This window comes from Telmatherina bonti (genome assembly GCF_933228915.1).
Source record: "Telmatherina bonti genome assembly, chromosome: 22".
Classification (NCBI taxonomy): domain Eukaryota; kingdom Metazoa; phylum Chordata; class Actinopteri; order Atheriniformes; family Telmatherinidae; genus Telmatherina; species Telmatherina bonti.
Window position 1 is genome coordinate 16,834,499 of NC_136631.1, and position 21,858 is coordinate 16,856,356.

General features: G+C 39.6%; 1 protein-coding gene across 1 annotated transcript in view; it reads left to right on the plus strand.

The window, feature by feature from the left end:
• LOC306772892 (inositol-tetrakisphosphate 1-kinase-like) overlaps positions 1-21,491 on the plus strand; it is a gene marked incomplete at its 3' end in the record, with an annotated part of 29,680 nt that extends 8,189 nt beyond the window's left edge. The window contains exons 4-11 of the mRNA XM_079262540.1: positions 5,933-6,058; positions 9,365-9,482; positions 17,998-18,096; positions 18,614-18,654; positions 18,919-19,084; positions 20,042-20,109; positions 20,193-20,355; positions 21,220-21,491. Of these exons, the coding sequence (XP_079118666.1) occupies positions 5,933-6,058; positions 9,365-9,482; positions 17,998-18,096; positions 18,614-18,654; positions 18,919-19,084; positions 20,042-20,109; positions 20,193-20,355; positions 21,220-21,491 (1,053 nt within the window). The remainder of the gene's footprint in view (positions 1-5,932; positions 6,059-9,364; positions 9,483-17,997; positions 18,097-18,613; positions 18,655-18,918; positions 19,085-20,041; positions 20,110-20,192; positions 20,356-21,219) is intronic.
• Positions 21,492-21,858: the final 367 nt, after the last annotated feature.

Sequence of the window (21,858 nt, forward strand, 5' to 3'; positions counted from 1 at the left end):
AGACAACAACCTGAAACACACCAGCAAGTCCATCTGTGACATGGTGAAAAAATGGTTAAAAAAAAACAAACAATTAAATTAAAAGTTAAGGTTTTGGAGTGGTCACGTCAAAGTCCAGGCTTGAATCATATTGATATGCTGTGGTGTGACATTTAACGTGCAGTTCATGCTCAAAAACCCTCCAATGTGGCCAAATTAAAACAATTCTGTGGAGAAGAGTGGAGCAAAATTCCTCCACAGTGAGGTGAAAGACTCGTAGCCAGTTATTGCAAATACTTGGTTACAGTTTTTGCTGCTGCCGTTGGCACAACCAGCATTTAGGTTCAGGGGGCAAATACTCTTTAGTCATGAATGCTTGGGAGCTTTTCTTTAATAAATAAAATCACTATTTAAAACTATTTTGTGTTTACTCTGATAATGTCTAAAGAAATGTGTACGAAGTTCTGACACATTTCGGTGTGACAAATTTCCAAACTAGTAATAAATGAGGAAGGGGGCAAATACTTTTTCACTGCACTGTACTGGTAAGAGTCGTCACTGAGACCTGGGAGGCAGTTTAAGTCCTCTCTCTGCAACTTAAAAGGAAATTATTCTGCCTTTTTCTATCTGTCCTTTAGCCTGTTTCTTTTCTTCTTGTGTGGGGCTGTTTTCTAAAATCCTTCACTTGGAGGTTATGTCTTTCCTCTCACAGAGCTGACAATATCAGCACATCCAGAACGAGCCTTGTCCTGGGAATAGTCCCAAAGTAAGCAGGGCTTTGCTTCCCATTATGCACTCAGCCCCTCCTGGGAGACAGCAGATCCTCATGGACTCTCAGTTCTGAGTCACAAGAGGCACAGGACTAACAACACTGTGGCCTTTAATGTTTACATTTTCAGGCAGAACGGAGCAAAACCTAGAGGTGTTTTTTAATCTGCACTAGTGATTTAGCAGTCTGATATGCAGCCAGTGTTAATCAGTGCCTATACTGTACTGCAGAGGAGATAAAGGGATCTATTGTCCTGCTTTGACCTTGTTTTACAAATCTTTGCACAAAGATGCCTTCTCCTGTTGCACAACTCAATCCAGAGCCCAGTTGGCTTTAAAGTTAACCTTAGTTTAGGTTCTCTTTTTACCTTCACTGGCATAATGTCTAATCCCAGCAGTTTATGTATGTGTAGTGTTGTGGTTATATATTTGGTGTCCAGTATGATTGCTGAGCAGGAAAATGAATTAAACTTGATGAGAAAACATAATGGTTGGTTACAGAGCAGGAGATGACAGTAATAGCATCAATGTGTGGCCTTGTCATGAGTGCACAAAGCAATACTTAGAAAATGTTTGGTTGCGTGAACCATCTAGTTTTGCCTATTCAGGGTTTGTTTAAAGCTTTGGAGGACCAACGGGAGTGTAGCTATTATGTAAATAACCTTGAGTAGAGGATGGTGACAGAGTAGGGCTGCAGATTTATCTTTTTCAGCCTATTTAATCATCTGACCTTGTTCCTGTGAAGTGACAGACTAGCTGACCCTGGCGATAACAGAACCCCGGATATTCAAGGATAAACACATTTTAGCTAAATAAACCTTAAAGTCGGAAATTTTCCTAAATATTGATTAATTGATTTAACAAGAAAATAATCATCAGATTCTGAAATAATGCAAATAATTGTACTTAATTAGTACTACATGTCCCTGAACATTTGAGGACATTACTAACATAACAATGGTTAGATCTGGACTCCCACTGACTTACTTTATTTGCCACAAGAGGTTTGATTCTCCAGAGGGTTCGCAGTGGTCATGACGTCATTTAAAGTGGACATATTTTTGCTAAATCTGGCAGCCCTTTGGGAGCTAATTTTATTTCCATTTCTAGTGTGGGAAAATCATGGACAATGCTTGGGTTCTGGCTTTCTGCCACGGTCCAAAAACATTCATGTCAGGTTAATTGGTTATTGTAAGTTCACTCTAGAAGTGAGCAGAGGTGTGAGAGGTTGATTGTCTGTTTTTGTTGCTGTATTGGCCCAGTAATGGACTGGCAACCTGTCCCTCCCATCGTCTCGTGCGCCTTTCCACCCCACAGTTTTTCTGAGCAGTTCATCTTTCTCTTCTTTGCTTTCTTCTCACACTTGCAGGTTATCAATACTGACCCTTTTGCTCAAATTCATGAGAACCATCCTCCCAGTCTCACCACATTATCCTGTCTACACTGCAGATCTGATGTGATTAACTCACCAGGTTTGGTCAAAAGGAAGACTGTTTTCACTCTTAGATAATGATCATTCACTGTGATAAGGTCACATTCTTTCTGAGTGAAATGGTGAAGGAAAACTATCAAGTTACCATTATTATTAAATTGAAAGTGTTTCTAAACTTAAAGTGAATCTGCAACACACCTTTGTTTCTCACCTACATAAATAATTTGTTAAAGAGCAACAACACCTTCAGAGGAGTGCTGCTCTACAACAACACTCTTCTGAAGGAGCATATTGATGCTGCTGTTCACCATGGTCCAAGGATGGCCAGCTTGTGGTTGCGTTTTCACTTGAAGGGGGCTAAGTTTTAGATGGTGATGACAAGCCTAGCATATTACATTGTCTATTTTTATCCTTTACCTGTTATGATGCAAACCTCTTTCTTTTTTTTTTTTTTTGGGGGGTGATTATGGGTGATTAGTGACACATTCGCCTGGCTGTACAGCAGACCTTGTGAGTCCAGACCTCATTAAAAATCGTCTGCCTTCTCCATAGTATAATATAGATATGAAGGCTCTGTTATATCATAAAATAAAAGAACCCGACACGACAATAATTTCCATCTTGCATAATTTATGGCCATCTATTAGGAACATTTTCTCAAGATGCTCGTATGTGACCTACAGTGTCGCTAAAGTCACCTTGTTTTAATGTTTACTCAATATACTGTTGATCTTGAGCTCTCCTCTTAGGCTTTCATTGCACTATGTAATTAGCAGAGAGTAAAACCTGACTACTCTGTGAACTCAAGGATGTTGAGGAGAGTGTAATTAGTGTAATGGACTCTCAGTTTATTCCTCCATAAAGTTTCGGCTTGAAGTTTTACATTGTGTTGATCCCATGTTAAGTGTTGTACTTTATACAAGGTGTGGCCACCAGCTTCAGCTGGTCTTAGTCACATAATGTGTGTCTGTTTGACACGTAAACACTGAATAAATCATTCATCACATCTGTCTGCACTCTACACACAGCCTCTCTGGGCTAACCCGACAACAAAGGGAAAGGCAGGTGAGACTGGATTTATTTCAGCTGGGAGCAGCTGAACAGGTGTCTGACATGTAACATGGAGGCATAGATTAATAACTGATCCACACAATTTTTCTTCCAGTTTGTGTTTATTTTACTCGTTGAACAGCGGTTCCTTTCCTCACTGTTTTGCTCAAATTGTGTGTGTTTAGTTTCCTTCTAGTTAGAGCCTGACCCAACAGCAAAGCTACATCAAAGCTGAAAATATAGCAGCCCTGACCTACCCTCTCCCACCAGGATTAAGCCTGTATTCTCTGCTGTCCGTCACTGCCATAGTCCAGTGCTAACCTTCAGTCCCAGAGGGACATGCAAAGACCTCCACTGAAATTTCTGCTGTTAGCGTTTAGCAGAACATCAGCGACTTTACTTCTGGGTTTTGGGGATAAGCAGCAGGGTCATTCTGTCTGTGCACAGGGAGAATCTCATCCTGTTAAATGTCTTTGCCTGTGGGTGTTGACCTCCATGACACAGAGTCCTGTTTTTGTGGAGGGGCCGGACTGCAGAAGAGGGCCTATGTGTTGTGTAAGCGAGAGATTAAAACCCATGGCTCAGTGAAGTTACCACCTAGCACACTGACATTACAAGCTAAACAAAAAAGCAAAGTATTTCATGCTACAGTCGGTGTGTTAACGGGTGACAACACTTCACAAGAGTCACTTCCTCATGCTGTGATATTTAGGTCATGGCAGTGTGTCTAGGTTGTTTTATAAAACTGCTATAAACTCATATTTCTTTGTCTGCGTGCCTCGATCACATGATTGTTGATAAATCTTCTGGAGTTGTTTTTGCAGACCTGCCTTAAGCTCACATTTCATTGTTTGTGTGTCACAACCACATGGTTGCTGATTAAACCTGATGAACCAGAGAAACCCGAATCTCGGTTTTGTTGCTTTTTGTGATAACTTGAAAATGTGAGTCTATCAGATCAGTTGTTAAATAATTCTGCACTTCAGATCTTTTACTGCAGAAAACATTTGTATCATACCTAGAAGGCCCCAAAATACTGTTTTACTCATCCAACTTCATTGCTTTATGTATGTTTTGGTAGCTGGCTCTTGGTATGTTACTTGAAGCTTAAGGGCAGGTTGCCACAGGCATGAGGAATGAGATCCAGCAAAGTGAAGATGGGTAGATAAAGAAACTGTATGTTGACGATGAAGCATAGTGAGCAATTCCAACAAATTTAGCTCTTACTAAATCTGCACAAAGTTCAAAATCATCCTATGTTTTATAGGATTTGCTGTTCATCTACATCTGACTCTATAAACCAGGCCAAAGAGGACTGTAATTAGTCATCTATCCCTCACACCTCACACAATCATTAACCAGAAAATGTTAGCTTTGGATGTGACTAACCCTAAACTAACTGAAACTGTGCAGTTTTACAGCTTTTTCATTGATCCACACCAGTGTGATGAGGGTGGATTCACTCTCAAATAATGTTCTATCTACATAGGACAATGAACAGTAAGGTCCACCTATTTATGACTTATTTGCACAGGTGTGGCTCAGTCATATTTAGCTTCACATGATCCGGTCACGTCCATTAGGTGATCAGCTAATGGCTTAAGGCATGTCTGCCATTCAGCAGCAGCACTGTAACAAGTAGGCATTGTGCACGGCAATTTTTCAACTTGTCATTGAAGAGAAGGCATTAGATGTGCCAGTTTGCCGTGGCAGGAACATACTGTACCTTTTGGGACTCTTTCTTGCACAGACTTAACCTCATTGTCTTTGTTACAAGTATTTGCACTCACTGAACCAAAATAAATAATAAAATCAAACCGGAAATAAACAATAACAAGTCGTTATTGGTTACCTCAGTTTATAATTCTATTCTCCAGTCATTTAGCAGACACTTTTATCCAAAGCAACGTACATGTATACCCAGGTAGGTACATCGGGGGGCAACTTGGGGTTCATTGTCTTGCCTGGAATCGATCCCCCAGCTTTCAAGTTGAAGTACGACTGTTTTTCCTCCTGAGCTACAGCCGCTCCTGTTTCTTGCCAGATTGCACAATTCAATTCACAAAGTCAAACACAAAAAACATATATCAACATTTCAAACCCTCAGGACCGGTTTGACTACTTTTCTAGTATTTGGATGGTGTAGGCAGTCCTTTTGCACTGTTAAACTTGAAGCAAATGTTAATTTGTTTTTGTCCATGTCTTGTGGAATATTCTCAGCGAGACAGGAAGACTGGTTTGAGGCAGTGTGGCACCCACAATAGGCACCCACTATTCTCACAGTCAAATAGAAAAGGCAGGAAGTAAATTTTTTTAGTCAAGTTCAAATGGAATACGACATTAACTCTGGCTGCAGAAAAGTTATAGCTGTAAAAAATGAGAAAGGACACCGCGTAACATTAATCCTTGAGCTGCTTTATAACCATATAAGCAGAAAATAGAACCTGTTTGTTTCTTTTAACGGAACTATGAGATGGGAGGGGGAGTGGCACAAAGGCCAATTGACTTCCCAAAACAAGTTGTCCTTTATTTAAACAAGAGAAATAATTTGAGATATTTTAATTCAGTATACCATGTTCTATTTTTGCTTCACTGCCCTTTAAAGAGCCAGTAATGAGTGTGATTGCTGATTTTGAAAATGTAGCAAATGAAGGCCTGATCAGGGTCGTACCTAATGCTCCACCTGTGCTGCTTCCTTCTCAGTTGGACCTCAGCCAGCCTCTGGAGGACCAGGGTCCCCTGGATGTCATCATCCACAAATTGACTGACCTCATCCTGGAAGCTGACCAGAATGATTCTCAGGCTGTTCTTTTGGTGCAAAGAGTGCAGGTACGTTTCTCTCATATCCATCGAGTACAGAGGAAAAGATGCTTAGTACAGATATTAATGGGTCGTGATTGGAAATTATTTGGAAGCTTGTAAAAGAAAACATATTATTGAATTGTTTATTCATCTTTTTGTTTTATTCTTTATGAAAAGCGTGTGAACATGCAGATTCATTTGACATGTCATGTGTCCCAAAATGGCCAATGCCTCAAGGTGAAACTCTATTTTCATCAATAACAAATTATGCTATTTGTCATACCACATTATTAGATATTGAACCTTGATAATGGGTTCTTATGCTATGTATGTAATATAGTTTATTTCTTATTCTTTTAGTAGTCACTGCAAAATTCCTGCATGACTGCTGGTCAAATAACACAAAAGGTGGTCTGCAGTTTCCCGAGTTGAGCAACAGAAAGCTCTTCTCTCATTTTTATTCCCTGAACTGCTGTGGCTGAGTGGTCATATGGCACACCCACTCTTATTGCCAAGATTGTCATGAAGGATTTACATCAGATTCAAGATGCTGAATGAATGAAAAAATTAGATCCTTGGAAGGGTAATAAACATTTATTATCTTCATGTTCCGGCTTGTAAAAGTCCCAGTTCAGAGAATTGAGCAGACAGACTGATTATCATGGTTATTCATTGAACGAAAAGGTTGTAAATAAAAGTTCTTGAAGAGTTAAGTACATCTTCCTGAAAAGACGGACATTTCACTTCTGCTGTAGATCACGGCGCCACATGTGGCACACATCAGAAAACTGCTGGGCTTCTGTGTTCATTAGGCTGGCAGGGTGACAGATGGTGTGAAATTCATTTCATTACACCATTTCCAGCTCCGTTTTTCCCCACTTGCCCTGACTGAATCATTCAAGGGCTGTAATCGTGATCAGCGTCACACAACTCTGTCAACATTTTCCTGACTGCTCAATTAGAAAGGGCAAACAGGATGTCAGAGTGGAGCAATCATGTTAACAGCACAGACTGGTAAATATTAGCAGAAGACTGCATTTTACAATTTTCTGGTCATGGAAGACGCTTTTTAACAAAAGTACACACAAGACTGTTTTTGGAAAACTAATTTCCCATTCCAGTTGGCTTTATGCATGATATACAGAAAGACCTGGAAGTATCCTGAATTTTTTTTATTTATTTTATTTTTGTTGTGCATGGCCACAGCTGTTGAAAGTCTCAATTATTTTACTCTTAACCCAAAGTTTACCACTGAAGCTGATAATTAAATTAAATCAGCTGGTATACCAGTAGTTCAGCCTTGTGGCTCAGCCATTTATTTATTTTATTTATTTATTACCCTGTCCTGTCCAGCATCGTAGGATACAGAATGGCAGGATTTACTCCACCAACAAAGACATGTCTTTTTTAAGTCCTGGTTCTGTGCCTGAACTTGGCTGTTATCTGGGATTGTTTCTTTGTTTGCAACATAAGCTTTGACATATTTTCTTTTTATCATCTGATGTAATAAATAACCCTTTGTGTAGTGGTGGGAATAAGCTTTCATCTCTATAACAGCTCTTTAGTTAAAAGCAAAATGTCATCTTTGGATGCACTGTGGTGACTCAGTGGCCTGGGGTTAGACCTGTTTGCAAAGTGGAACCAAAATAAATGTCATCCGCTGGAGATCTTTTTTATATTTTATCCTGGGCTGCATGATTATAGGTTTAATGATAGATACCACAATTTAAGACACTTAACTATGAATTGTAAGCACTTAAAGAAGAGTACATGTAGATTGCAGCAAACATAAATCAGGTCGAGTGGGCTTCACCGTCATCGTCAGCTTATGTAAGTTGCAGTAAATCTAATCCACTTGGATGTGGTTACTGTAAGTGTTAAAATAATTATTTTTTTCCTTCAGGTTTAATGCTTGTGACGTCACAGACATATTTTTTTAAGGCTTCAAACCATTTAATCTCCACTGAAAAGAAATCTGCTGCAAAGAATGTGCAGCCTTGTCTTACACCCACACTGATGTATGTCTTGCTCTTTTCCTCTGAAACACCTGCTCAAGTCTGATCATCGTTGTCTTTCCTCCCGGTCTTGTCTGTAATATATAAAAATGAATCTTATTTCACTTGGGGGGCACAAATCAACAAGTGACAGTCTTGATAAGACTATTTTAACAAACTTCTGGAAGATTATTTTGGATTTAGTTTTTGGTTGCAGCGTAACTTACATAACCACTCAACTGGCTTTAATCAGTGTTGCTTGTCAGATCCAAGTAAATCCTGCAGATGGGTCCTCCATGACAGGGCAAAGGCGTGTGTTTACATCCTTTGTGTGCCTTGAGCCAATTAACAATTGGTTCCTTTTTTTCCATTGTACATGTTTGCTCTGTGAATAACACTGCTGCGTGTGTTTAATTTCATGTAAACATAAATGACAGTGAAGCTATGGCGGTTTTAAGGGTTGTGATGTGAGCAGGCAAACCTATTTGTGTAACACGCTGGCCAGCCAGCTCCGCCTGACAGCGCCTATGAGTCAGTAAAAACTGGTAGGTTAGGCACGAGATCTACAGAACAGAAACTGAAATGTGGAGAGCAGGGGGAACTGAGGGAAGTGGGGAGGCGGCGGTGTGAAGACGGAGCTCGAGGAGAGCCAACAAGAGAAGACAGAAGAAGGGAAGTTCGGTTATGTAAAATGACCAACCTCATGCTGACCTAACAGCCGGCCGTGCTGTGATGTAGTGATGTAACCAACACAGACCGCTGGCATACATTTCATGTTCTTTCTGTTTTACCAACACACGGACACACAGTGGGCTTGTTGACGCTTCACCTCAGTGTTTGGGTTTATGCTGTACCTGCTTTAAGACATTGAAGATTTCTAAACTGAATAGCAGACATGCTAGGATTGTTAGGTTCATGCTCCTGTGATCTCTATACATGTATTAGCATAAGAGCCTCAGTAGATGTTTGCATTTGCTTTTTTCTTTTTTTTTTAACTGTCTCTTTAATATGCATTATTGTAACAAACCCACATATTCCTCAGCATGAATGTATTACTTATTTTTCTGAGAAGTTGTTTTTATGTAATGAAGTCCTTTGTTTTCACAGGTTTTCTTTAAATCTTTCTGTGAACAAAAACGCTCCGATCAGATGAAATATTACTGAAAAATTCATGAGTATTTGCATGTTGCCCCCACTGGATGTAGCATTGTTTAATGAAAAATAATGAATGAATGAATCTTTGCCAGTTATTGCAGTTTAGAGATGTAGCCAGTAAGGGAATCAGAACAAAAAATATGGGCTTGAATATCATTTTTAAGTTTTATGTTTGTGTTTCAAGGACTATATTGATGCCCATCCTGAGACTATCGTCCTTGACCCGCTTCCAGCCATTCGAACACTGCTGGACCGCTGCAAGTCCTACCAACTTGTCCGCAGAATAGAAAGCTGTATGCAAGGTAAGGCGTGTCGCATAACATGGTGACAGTGATGACCCAAAGCTTGTCAAAAGGGCAAGATCTCAGGCCCAACCAGCTAATGTGCTTTAATTTCAGAGGTAACAAGTAGACGCGGTGAAAAAACGGGGAGGGAGTTATGATATTTACTGTGTTGCTCCATCCTGTTTTAAACAGCAGTGTTGCTTTCCAGGTTTTTAATTTTAGAAAAGCTGAAGTTTGCTAAAAGAATAAAGAAAATGTTACCTCCATGCCTGTCTCTGTCTTTCCTCTTCACTTCCAGAGGGGACACACTGGTAACAAATGACTCCACTGTCACTCCTCACTTGAATTATGCTACTTAGTGCTTCCGAGCAGATGTTAAATTCTTGGCGGCTGAGCATTATCCTGATATAATTCTTCTCTCTCCTTTCACACCACACAAGCACGTTTTGTCAGTTTCTCCCTGTCTGAACACTGGTTCAGACAGGGAGTGTTTGGCTGTGTGTGTGCGTCTTTCTCTCTCTGGTGGATGGATCAAAGTTTGCCTTCGAGTCAGTCCAGCAGCACTGTTCCCTGTCAATGAGCACAAAAACTGATCAGTGGCTAATGTGTTTTAGCTGGCATTAAGGAAGACAAAGTCACATTCCTGACAAACACTAAAAGCACACCTGTGACTCATCCACTTCTTGCTCACCCCAAACAAGGAAGGGAATGCAAATCTTTTAATTGTTCCTTCATGGAGCCTCCATCAGTGTGTGTGAGCGGCTGCAGGCTGGTGTCATAGCAATGGATCTAATATTTTTCAGTATGTCAGATGTGCCACTGCTTTCTTAAAATAGAGCCATAAGAAGAGGACTTTTTATCCAAACAGACATGGTGGCTGTTGCGTAACAACCAGCAGAGACTGCATCCCTCTTGTTTGCAGTTGGCTTGAAGGGAAAGATGAAACAATGGCTGCATTTATCAAATCAAATCAAACTTTATTTGTATATCACTTTTCGTGCTTAAAAACAATACAAAGTGCTTTACATTATAAAACAATTTACATCAAAATAGGTAAAAATAGATAAAACACTAACACACATACACATCCCCTTTCACCCACCCACAACCACCCTCACCCATGCCCTATTTGCCCTGTAACAGTTAAAAGAAGTTGAATGGCCAGGTGCATTTGCACCAGATGTGCACCAGATAAGGGAACGATATTCTCAGGGAGCCTCTACACAAAGGGCTACTACCCCCAACCAAGACCACCCAGGCCATCACCATGGGGGCCACCCGGGTCCGGGCAGACAGGACCCACGCCACAACTGTAAGGCTGCAGCGCTGGATCCCGACCCACCAGACAGGGACAGCCCCCACTGCAACACCCATGCAGTCAGAGCAGGGGCAGCCCTTGGTGAAGAGGACCCCAATGAGGAGAGAGCTGGAGTGATAACTAAACAAAAATAAAATCCATTAAAAAAAAAAAAAAATAAAATAAAATCTATACTAATATGTAAATAAATATATAAATAAATCAAATTAACTAAAAAGATGTAAATCAATATATAAAATATATAAATAAATAAAATTAACTAAAAAAGAATAAATATGGGTTAGTATAAGAATGTTAAAACTTAGTTATAAGCTAAACTAAAAAGGTAGGTCTTGAGCATTTTTTTAAAAACATCAACAGTCTCTGCAGCCCTGAGGCCCTCAGGCAGGCTGTTCCATATGCGAGGCCCGTAATACTGAAATGTGGCCTCGCCATATGTTTTGGTACGAACTTTAGGAAGAACTAAAAGGCCGGTACCTGAGGACCTCAGGGTCCGCGAGGGTTCATACCTTAAAAACAGATCAGATAAATAAGAAGGCCCAAGACCATTAAGACATTTATAAACCACTAAAAGAACCTTAAAATCAATCCTGAAATGCACGGGGAGCCAATGCAGCGACTTTAAAACTGGTGTAATGTGTTCCCGCCCCCTGGTCCTTGTCAGAACTCGTGCCGCCGAGTTATAGGAAGTTCTCTTTTTACAAATCTGCTTTAATGCATTTAATACTGTATGCTTAACATAGGCCTGCATACCAAACCTCACTGGCAACTGTATGTAGTTTGGACACAACCATGAAGTGTAAGCCATTTTAATCCTGCAACACACCACCGTGACTATAACATGTGACCAATATTAAATGCACTTTCATCTGTTGGCAGGCAAATGAGAATGAGTGAGAACTGGGTTAAGAATGGCATAAAACAAAAGGATAGTTGAGGGGCAATTGAGTGTACCTTGCTTTCTGAAGCCACTTCCTCCTCCTCATTGGAGGAGACCATGGAGTCCTAGAGCAGCTGCCAGGGCAACCCAGTACAGAAAGTCTATGGAGAGCCCGCCATGTCCTGCATGACTCAGAATTATAGTCAATGGGTGGAAGCACTTGAGGTGTGCTTATCCTTTTCTGAATAATCAGACCTAATGATCTCACTGAAGTGGCTTCTTCATGTTAATTGGCCTCACTCCCAGTTTGAGCTGTTCTGCTCCCAATTCTATAAATAGTAAATACTATCCACAAGATTTGCCTCATCTTAATGTCATGTGTAAAATAAAACAGCCACAGCAACATGTACACTTATGGATGAGTGTTATTGATTCATAGCTGAAACTTTGGTGCAGCTCTGTTGTATTATGTGGTTTTGTGTTTCCTGTGTGAGCCAGAGCAAGGTAACTGTTTATGTTACTAGTGGAATCCACTGGTTCCCATGTAGACACGAGTTTTGATATCTTGCACTGTTTTTATAGACCGAGGCCAACGTCAGGTCAGCTCTTCTGTAAAGCAGCAGCTTCACTTTGTGCATTAGGCTGACTCCTCTATTGCTTCTAGATAAAAGATGTCTTCTGCACACATTCCTCTGAATAACGCTTAAGTCTTACTTTTACATTAGTCTAAGTACATTGAGGTTCCTGTACTAGTATTAATCTATGTCCCAGCAAACGCAGATGGAACAAATGTCCTTTATGCAACTGATCAATATTTAATCATAGCTGCGGTCTTAGAAACACAAACACTGAGAGACCCTTTTAAGACGCAGTCGTCAACATTCAGCTCGCCAAGAACCAGATGAGACTGGCCAGCTTTGGTAAAAGATGTCCTACGTGTCGGGTTGACCTGGAGCACCATTACTTCTTAAAATTGTTAATTGATGAATATCTAATCAAAGGAGGGTTTTTTTGTTTTTTGGTTTTTTTTTTTATTTTGTGAAAAAGAAAAGAAAAAACACATTTTTCTCTTCTAGAAGTAAATGACTCATTACAAATTGGAGCTAAAGCCTCTAAGAGCTCAAGACTGAGAAACAAAACTCTCAAAGGACGAAGATGTTTGAAGTTCAATTTAGAAAATTAAAAATCCTGCTGCTTTGCCTTGGAGGGACACAGAGAGAGCAGCAAGAGAGGATGTTGGGGTTTCTAGGAAACAAGCTCTAAATAGCAACAAGACTCCAGCCTTCCATCTAAACAACAGAAGAGTGAATTAAGTAATGCAACTAGGCAGTCTGTTGTTTTTCTTCCCCTAACGCCTCAAGGGAAGATAAGAGCTGAAAATTAGGTGCTAAAACAGGAATTTATTTTTGGTTACCTTGCAAATTTGGAGATTATTTAAATGACAAATAAAGAAACATAGCAGATGAACTGAGGAGATTACAGTGAAACAACAACAACAACAAAAAGGTAATTATACAGTGACATTTGAAAAGCTTTTCATTGTCAGTACTCATAAATGTTGCTCTCGGCTCCACTGGGTCTACTGCAAGCACGCAGTGTTTAGACAGAGCCAGAGATTGATCCTCCTAGCCACCCCCGTATCCCTAAAGCTTCAACCCAAGCCAAACATGCACACTGTTACAAACATGGCCACATGCTCTCCTCCACCATTCCTGTTCTCTTTGTTATAAATTTAACTTTTGGAACTAGACTGTTTTGTATTTGACAAGGTTTTGGTCTTTTCATGGCTTTTGTTTGAGGCTCTTTAACACCACTGGTCTTTGGGAAACGGGCGATGTAATGGGGATATTTCCTCGTCTTGAGTGTTTTCTGAAAGACATGCTGCTATTCTTGTCCTGGTAAAATAACATCAGCATGAGGAGCACAGATGACTGATGGGTAAACCTCTACGCTTCCTGCTTCCAAACACTGCCTGGTTAAAGGACCAACACTGGAATAGAGCCAGCTGCTCAGGGAAAGGTTAGAGAGCACAGAACAAGTATCTGTTTGTGAACTAGAATAAGACTTTTATGTTTGTATGTCACATAACACCAAAAAGTGCAGAACCATGAAGGATATTTTTTTTTTTTTTTAAGCTTCCTTTGAAAAAGGGTTCATGAGTTTTGAAGTAAGTGTTTCTATTTGGAAATTGGTTTGGTAAAAAGTGTGAAAGCACATGTTGATCAGCAGCAGAGCTAGAAGAAATTAATTTTCACAGAAACATCAGAAGCTTTAGAGCTTCGGGGGGAAATGAATTATTTTTTGTGAAGCGATGATCAAGCAGAAATGGTTTTTGTAAATGGAATAATGAACCATCATATTTATGTAACTTTTAGACCTTTCCTGTGAATGGTCCATCTTGTTTGGCACAGCTTTCCTCAAGCTTCTCCTGTTCTTCCTTTCTGATAAGTTTAATCTTCAATGGATTGAATTAGCATCAGGACAAGGCCATGTTGTTTCATCAGAGATGCTAAGGGTCCAGATCCACTTTGATTTGCCCAAAGACCTTAACAGAGTTTTAACAACATACTCCCTTTGTTTAACTGCTGAAGGTGGTTGCCCATCTTACAATGTAAATCAGGGGCGCCCAAAGTCCGTCCTGGAGGGCCGCTATCCTGCAGATGTATTCCTGTTTCAACACACCTGGCTCACATGAAGCTGATTCAGCAGCCAGTGAAGTTCTACACAATGACTTGTTCTTTTGAATCAGGTGTGTTGAAGCAGGGTTGCATGGAAAATCTGCAGGATTGTCGCCCTGAAGAACTGGACTGGAGCTGTGCATCCCTGGTTTAAATCTTCCTTACAGCATGACATTTGATGCATTCTGGAAAATCCTTCACTAAGGATGGCTCAATGTTTTTCTTAATCCATCTTTCTTCATGTTCTGACCAGTGTCCCAGTTCCCATCACTGAAAATTTAATCTGACAGCCAGCATCAACTGTGAGATCTTTATATAGACAGGAGTGTGCCATTCCTAATTATAATTCATTTAGCCACAGGTGTTCTGTCAAGTCGTAGAAGCATCTCATGGACAGATGCTTTGTAGGATCCAGCAGGATTAAATTCAAAAAACAAAATTTAAATACTTTTCCGTCACAACAGAACAGAGTGTACTTTGGCAATTTGGAGGATTTTGTACAGTCATTAAAATCACTCTTAAATAGACTATATGAAAAACTGGATTAAAAGGGTTATAAATGTAGAAAAAAAAATACTTCAACAAATACAACAAATTTTTTGTCATAAATGAAAACAGTTCTTTAGGTTGCAATAATTATATCACATGTATTTGTCTTTAAATAAATCTCTAAACCTCTACAAGGTGGTATTACAGTGACAGTAGATTAACGTTAACATTAGCAGCACCTCAACAGACAGGCGTCCCCACTGGTTTTTCTTCTCGCCCAACTGATACAGTATGTGTTTGCATTAACCATACACCCGAGTTAATGCAGGCAAGTTAGATTCCACCGACCTCAGCACTAGCAAAGCAGAGAGCCCCCACCACCGCTTAGGGCCCCTACACACAAAGACCGGCATGTTTCTATTGTGCGTTGGTCATTAGAAATTTGCCAGCTCTCACTTTGGCTCAGTCACTGATTTCCTGTGCTCATATCACTAACCAGCCACCTTATCACCCCCCATGTATCTACTTTTAGAGGGGAAATTAGGAAGACGGAACACTGCTATAGATGCATCCTGAGCTTAGAAACAGAGAAGTATGCCAAAGTTGCAGGATGTGTCCACCCCCCTCACTCTGTTCCCTCATTTTCTTATCAGAACCTGGCAACCTGCTGCTACAGGATGTGATGCAATGATATAAAAACATGATGTAAACAGATCAGGTGTTTTCTGAGGTGAGGAGGAGGCTTAATGCTTGTAGTTAATGCTTGCTACCATCTGTTTATACAGTAAGTGTTTGCTTACTGGGCTACCAGTGAAATATCAGTGAAGCATGTCAGGTGATGGACCCTTTTAGACGTATTATGCATCTGGTTAGATTCAGTGCTCATGAAATTGAATTTCTGTTAGTATATCAGCTTATTTATCTTAGTGTGTGGAGGGTATTATTCATGTAATGGGAACCAAAGCATTAGGGACACCTGCCCTCCTAATGTGGACAAAAATCAACTTCCCATAATGTAAATCACTACCATTTAAGATAGAGGTTGTGCTCATTAAAAAAACAATCGAAGTTGGAGTAGCTGGTCAAGAAGTATGCATTAGTCAGCATGACAGTGCATTTTATTTGGGAGCAGGGATTTTCTAGTTTTTTTTTTATAACTCATCCATTTGGAAGTAATTTAACCTAAAAATTCAGCATAGTTGAATTTTGTTGTAATTATAGTTAGTTATTTGCATGTTTTTATTACATGTTACATGCATAACAAAATATATTGTTAAAACATACAGATAATCATAGTTGTAATTCAGCACTGCTGTTTTTACCCAGTTATCAGCGTGACTTTGGCTTTAACCTGTCTACCCCCGTTAGCTGGTTAGCTCCCATTGGCTCCAGGTTAGCTCAGGTAGCTCTTAGCTACAGACAGGTCAATCCTCCTACCCCACACTCACAGCCTCCCTCTCAGCTCTACCTCTTTACCTATTGCTGCCAAGGTGGCAACGGTGGTAACTGCCCACTTCTGCTTTGCAGAAAACCTACAAGTGATGTCATGGAGGCTCCGTCCATCTTTTACAGTCTATGGGTTTAATAAAACAAGAGGTGGCATGGATCTTATGGAGCAAAGTTGATTATAAAAATAATTAAAAGTTATTAATAAAGATATCATTTTGCATTAATTTCAGGTAAACGTGTCCATCAATCACCTCTTAATAAGGTCAATGTTTTATAAAGGAGTTGGATTTGGACATAACTTTAGCGACTACTGAGAGCAGTTGAACAGAATCCTAACATGGGCAGAAGTTGTTTGAGGAATCATTTTAATATACGCGTGGTCACATGTGAACATTTTCCTGTGAATGATTTATTTTGGTTACAATCTCCAGCACATAGGAGCAATTACAAAGTGAAGTTATGTATATTTTGTTAACAGAATTACTATACATGTTTACACTAAGCAATTTTCCAACTGTAAAAGGAACAGGTGAAAACTTAAGCTGATTTTTACCTATTTTATGTTTGTTTTGGTTTTTGTTACAAACTTTTTTTGTTTTACCTTCTTTTTTGGGGGGGATTTTGTACGTATTCAAAGGACAATGTCAGTCATCATTTCTTTTAAAATGCATCTAAAAATGCATGACATGATTGATTGGTATCAGTCATGATTTATAAGTGCCATAGCAACTTCTGTTGCCTTCATTTTAAGTAAATTGCTAGTGTGTTTTTATTCCTACTCTAAACTTATTCTACATTTCTAAAACTGCAAAAACAGAGAGCTGGTCACTTAAATCAGTCACTAATAGTCCACTAAACAATTTCACATCAACTACATTAGTAAAAAGCTTGTCAATCATTGTTGCAGCATCTTTAGTTATTCTACTGGGTTGTACAATTAACTTCAGCAAACTTAAACACATTACTCACAAACTCAGTTTTCATATGATCAATAAATTTGAATAAGTTAATGTTGAAGTCTGCACATGTAAAATAGTTTTTTCATTATGTTTTACAAATACTTAAGAAATTTTCAGTACATGATCAGAACATGACCTAGGCGTTCTGTAAATGCCACTAATTAATGTTTTTTTTTTACCTTTTAACCTCAATTTCAGTAGTTATCAAATTATCAATAGCAGTATTTGTATGTCACATAGTCACTCCATGTAAGAGCAGACATCACAAACAGGACTACACTTCCACCCCTTTTATTGCCTGCTTTGCCAAAACATTTCATGACCCTCTGTTCCTTCCTGAAGATCTTTTCTTTTTATCAAGCTGGAACATTTTCCAAGTTGTACACGCAAACCCACTCTGATTTGCTTGTTCCACATTAGAGGGGGTTCTTACAGATGAAGCTGTCGGATCTGAGTGTGTCATCCAGCTGATGGCTGATTGCCCACTTTAAATGGAGTAGTTGTGGTCGCCCGGCAGACTATATTTGGAACTTTTTGACTGATTTAAGTTAAGCAAAGTGTGTAGCTCTATGTCTTATCAGGCCAGTCTTATGCTCTCAAATGTGTTGATCATATGGATTTACATCGAAGCTATAAGGGATGACTAAACTAATATAAATTCAACACTCTAATTTGAGTTTTTGTTTTGGATTTTTAAATGTTGGCCAAGGGTCCACATCAATGACTGTAACTTTACCTTCTTCATTCCTCTTTTTATTAGATGAGAGGATTTGCTCTCCTCCTTTCATGGTCCTTAACACAGAGTGCACCCCAGATGTGCTGGAGCAGATCAAGAGGCAAGGACTGACATTCCCCTTCAGTAAGTTTCTCATTTAGGTCATTTTAGACAAGGGGGGGACAAAGTTCAGTCCTGGAGCTCTACTATCCTTCAAACTTTAGAGGCATCCCTTCTCAAACATACCTGAATGAAATGAAAGGCCTACAGAACTGAAAGACATGCAGGGATGTCCAAGGGTGATCCTCGAGGGCTTCTGTCCCGGAGGTTTTCCATGTAACTCTGTTCAACACACCTGGCTTCCATCAAATGGATCCAGCAGCCAATAAAGTTCTGCACGATGACTGATTTATTTGAGTGGTGTGTTGAAGCATGGATACATGGAAAACTTGCAGGGTTGTGGCCCTCAAAGACCGGAGCTTGGCATCCCAGAGCTATGTGATACAAATGGGTTGGACCTAAAGTTGCAGGATAGTAGATCTCGAGGACAGCTGTTTTAGATCTTGGCAGTGAACCACCATTTTTTGTGTCATTTAATCTATTATTTAAATTCTGACTTTTTGTTATTTGGTTAAAACGTATTACTTCATTTCCTCCTCAGTTTGCAAAACTCGAGTGGCTCATGGCACCAGCTCCCATGAGGTAAGCGGCCACATAGCTCAGCCTGAAAGATGTTTTCTCCTCTGTGTAGAAAAGTTGTCGCTTTGCAAGATTGACAGTTAACTCAAGTCTAAAATAACAAAATCAGATGAAGTGCTTTTCCTTATGTATCTTTATGCTGAAATCAATACCTGTTTCAATGGATCAAATTTTCGTCACTCCCCCAACAAAAGTTGCGATTTAACAGCAGCTCTGACTGATCTGAATGTTTTTCTTCAGCATTTAACATCTTCTTCCTGTCTACAGATGGCGATTATCTTCAGTGAAGAGGACCTGAAGGATGTGAAGCCACCATGTGTAATCCAGAGCTTCATCAACCACAATGCAGTGCTCTATAAAGTGTTTGTGGTGGGAGACTCCTACACTGTGGTGGAGAGACCATCCCTAAAGAACTTCCCTGCTGGACCTGCAGGTAAGGAGACAAAAGCAGTCAAGTGCTGCAGTTCACTGGTCCATATGTACAATCTGCAGAGCTTATCCAAATTACCCAATAAAAAGCCTCATAAAATGGCTTTATAGTCCATCTGATTGGACCTGTTCGCCCTTTTAAGGAGTGCAGCAGAGTGCAATCAGTTTTACCCTGTCAGTATGTGCAGCTGAAAATAAACTTGGGAAGTGATGTTTTTCTCAATAAACATGTCACAAGCTTTACCAATGATGTGATCAGCGTACAGGGTTGTCCCCTGACACAGATGACTCCAGCATTTGCATGTGATACAGTAGAGTCCCTCATGCAAAGCATTTTCAACATCAGTGGAGCAGCCTGCTTTGTTTAACAGTGCAGAGAGGACAGTTGCTTTCTGTCTGGAGTGATACAACAGGACAGCTCGACCACTGTCACATACAGAGCTGCATACATATTCACAGGTTTTAGGTGTCTGCCTTCTACAGCCTAAAGCCTCGTATTAGGTTTCCTGTCTAGTGTGTGGAGGTAAAGGGTGCATGAAGGGGAGGAACTCACCAGAAGAAATTATCAGTCTTTCTTCTGTTGTTTGACCTAAACTTTAGTTTTGTCTACTGAACTGTGGGAATGAATCACCCTATCAAATCACCAGTTACAGGGGGTTATTTATTTAGACAGATGAAGTCTACATACTTGCACCCCCTTTCTATCTCTCTGACATCCATTTATATTTTATATCTGAGCAATTAGATTTAAAAGGATGCCATACAATCTATTCTTAAAGAGGGGTCTTTTATATTATTACCAAACACTGGTATTCATAAAGTTCTGTAGTCTCTTGTTGCTGTGTAAGTAGTTGAGATTTGCTGCCACCTACTGTTGATAACAGGAAATGTATTAACCTTGTGCCGAAATTGAAAGATAAAAATCCACCTCACCTTTTTTTCCTTTTGTTCCCGTTTTCAGACAGGAAAGCCATTTTCTTCAACAGCCACAATGTTTCCAAGCCAGAATCATCCTCAGATTTAACATCGGTATGTCTAACTGATGGTTGAATGAAAAACTTTGTGTTGTTAGTTGTTTATCAAATAGAGCTTTATTATTTTGTTCAATTCAGAGAGAACATGTAGAGGGTGTGTCTCAGCCACCAAACGATGATGTTATCAGAGAGTTGTCCAGGTCACTGCGACAGGCACTGGGAGTGTCTCTGTTTGGCATCGACGTGATCATCAACAACCAGACAGGCCAACATGCCATCATCGACATCAATGCATTCCCTGGTACGTGGAGTATTCCTTCCATATTTATGGATATCATCCTCCAGTCACATCTTGAGGGAAATTTGTTTTGACTGAAGCTATTTTTTGTGTTTAAAAAGCGAGATTCAAAGTTTAAAATGTAGCTACAAGAGCAGTTAGCTATTAGTAGCAATTATTATATCATATGTAATAACTATTAATTATATCATTTTTAATATTAATAATGATATAATAATTCTTATTTACTGAAACGTGTTGATGATTCAGTTTTGTCTTGCAAATATGGTTCTAAATGACAGATTCTGTTTGTTTAGGCATTTAGATCTAAATTTGAGTAGGTGTATTAGAAATTACAGTTCTTTACTGTATTAAGATTTTAAAGAAAAAAAAAAACAACAACTTATGAACTAATGAATACAACTGCAGTGAAGGCCTGGCAAAACGCTGCCAAGAAGCAAACCCATTCATGGATTCCAGATGTCAGGCAGTCATTGCTTTTAAAGGATCATTCACAAAGAAATTAGAATGACTATCCCCTGAAAAGAGGGTTATATGTATAAATCCTTTCAGTTTGGATGTGATTTCTCCAGAATTTGACTCTTTAAGGCTTCACTTAAAAGCCCTTTTATATAACAGCAAGACCAAACATTTTAAGACTGGATGTTGACGTTACTAAATATTTATGGTATTTTTTTTCTCTGGGTGCTTTTCCACCGAAATTGTTGATATTAAAATGTCTCGTTAGTATGCTCTAAGAGTCGCTAAACAGTCGCTCTGTAAGCAGTCAGCATAAACAGAATAAACAGTTTAAGACCATTTTAGGTCCAGTTTTCTTTATCAATTGTTTTATCATTCAAAAATAATATCTAAATTCTCCGTTTCCAGGTTATGAGGGTGTCCCAGAGTTTTTCAACGATCTGCTGAACCACATAAGCAGCGTTCTCCAGAGCCACAACCCTGACTTTGCACCTGCCACCGAGCAGCCCAAAGGCTTACCAGTAAGCACCACGGTACCCAGCGCCGCCCCGCCTGCCCCAGGCTGCTGCAGCAGTATGCGGGGAAAAGAGTTGCAGAGACTGGGGTGCAACTCAGCCATGTCCCCCAACTTCCAGCAGCACTGTGTCTCCACGATAGCTACTAAGGCTTCGTCCCAGTGACTAATCCTCTATCCAATATTGGTTGATCCTTGACAAAAAAAAAAAAAAATTACAGTGGTGACAAAATAAAGTAATCATAGTAATTATGATGTTAATAATATATCTAATCAAAAATAAGCCTTTTCCTATATAGTTACTGAAAATATTGGTGATTGGGTGTAAGCTTTTCTCTCTCTCTGCCTTTTCTATTTTTCTTTTGTCTAATGAGACTTAACAGTACTGTAATGTGAACTTTTGGGAACCTTCGCCTAATAGCTGATTTTTATTTTTCTCTCTCGTGTGAGGTCTTTGTTATGAAAGGGTCCAGATGAGCTATGGGAATGGCCTAAATCCAGACAGGAGAAAGATGTGCCACTCATTGTGCAAT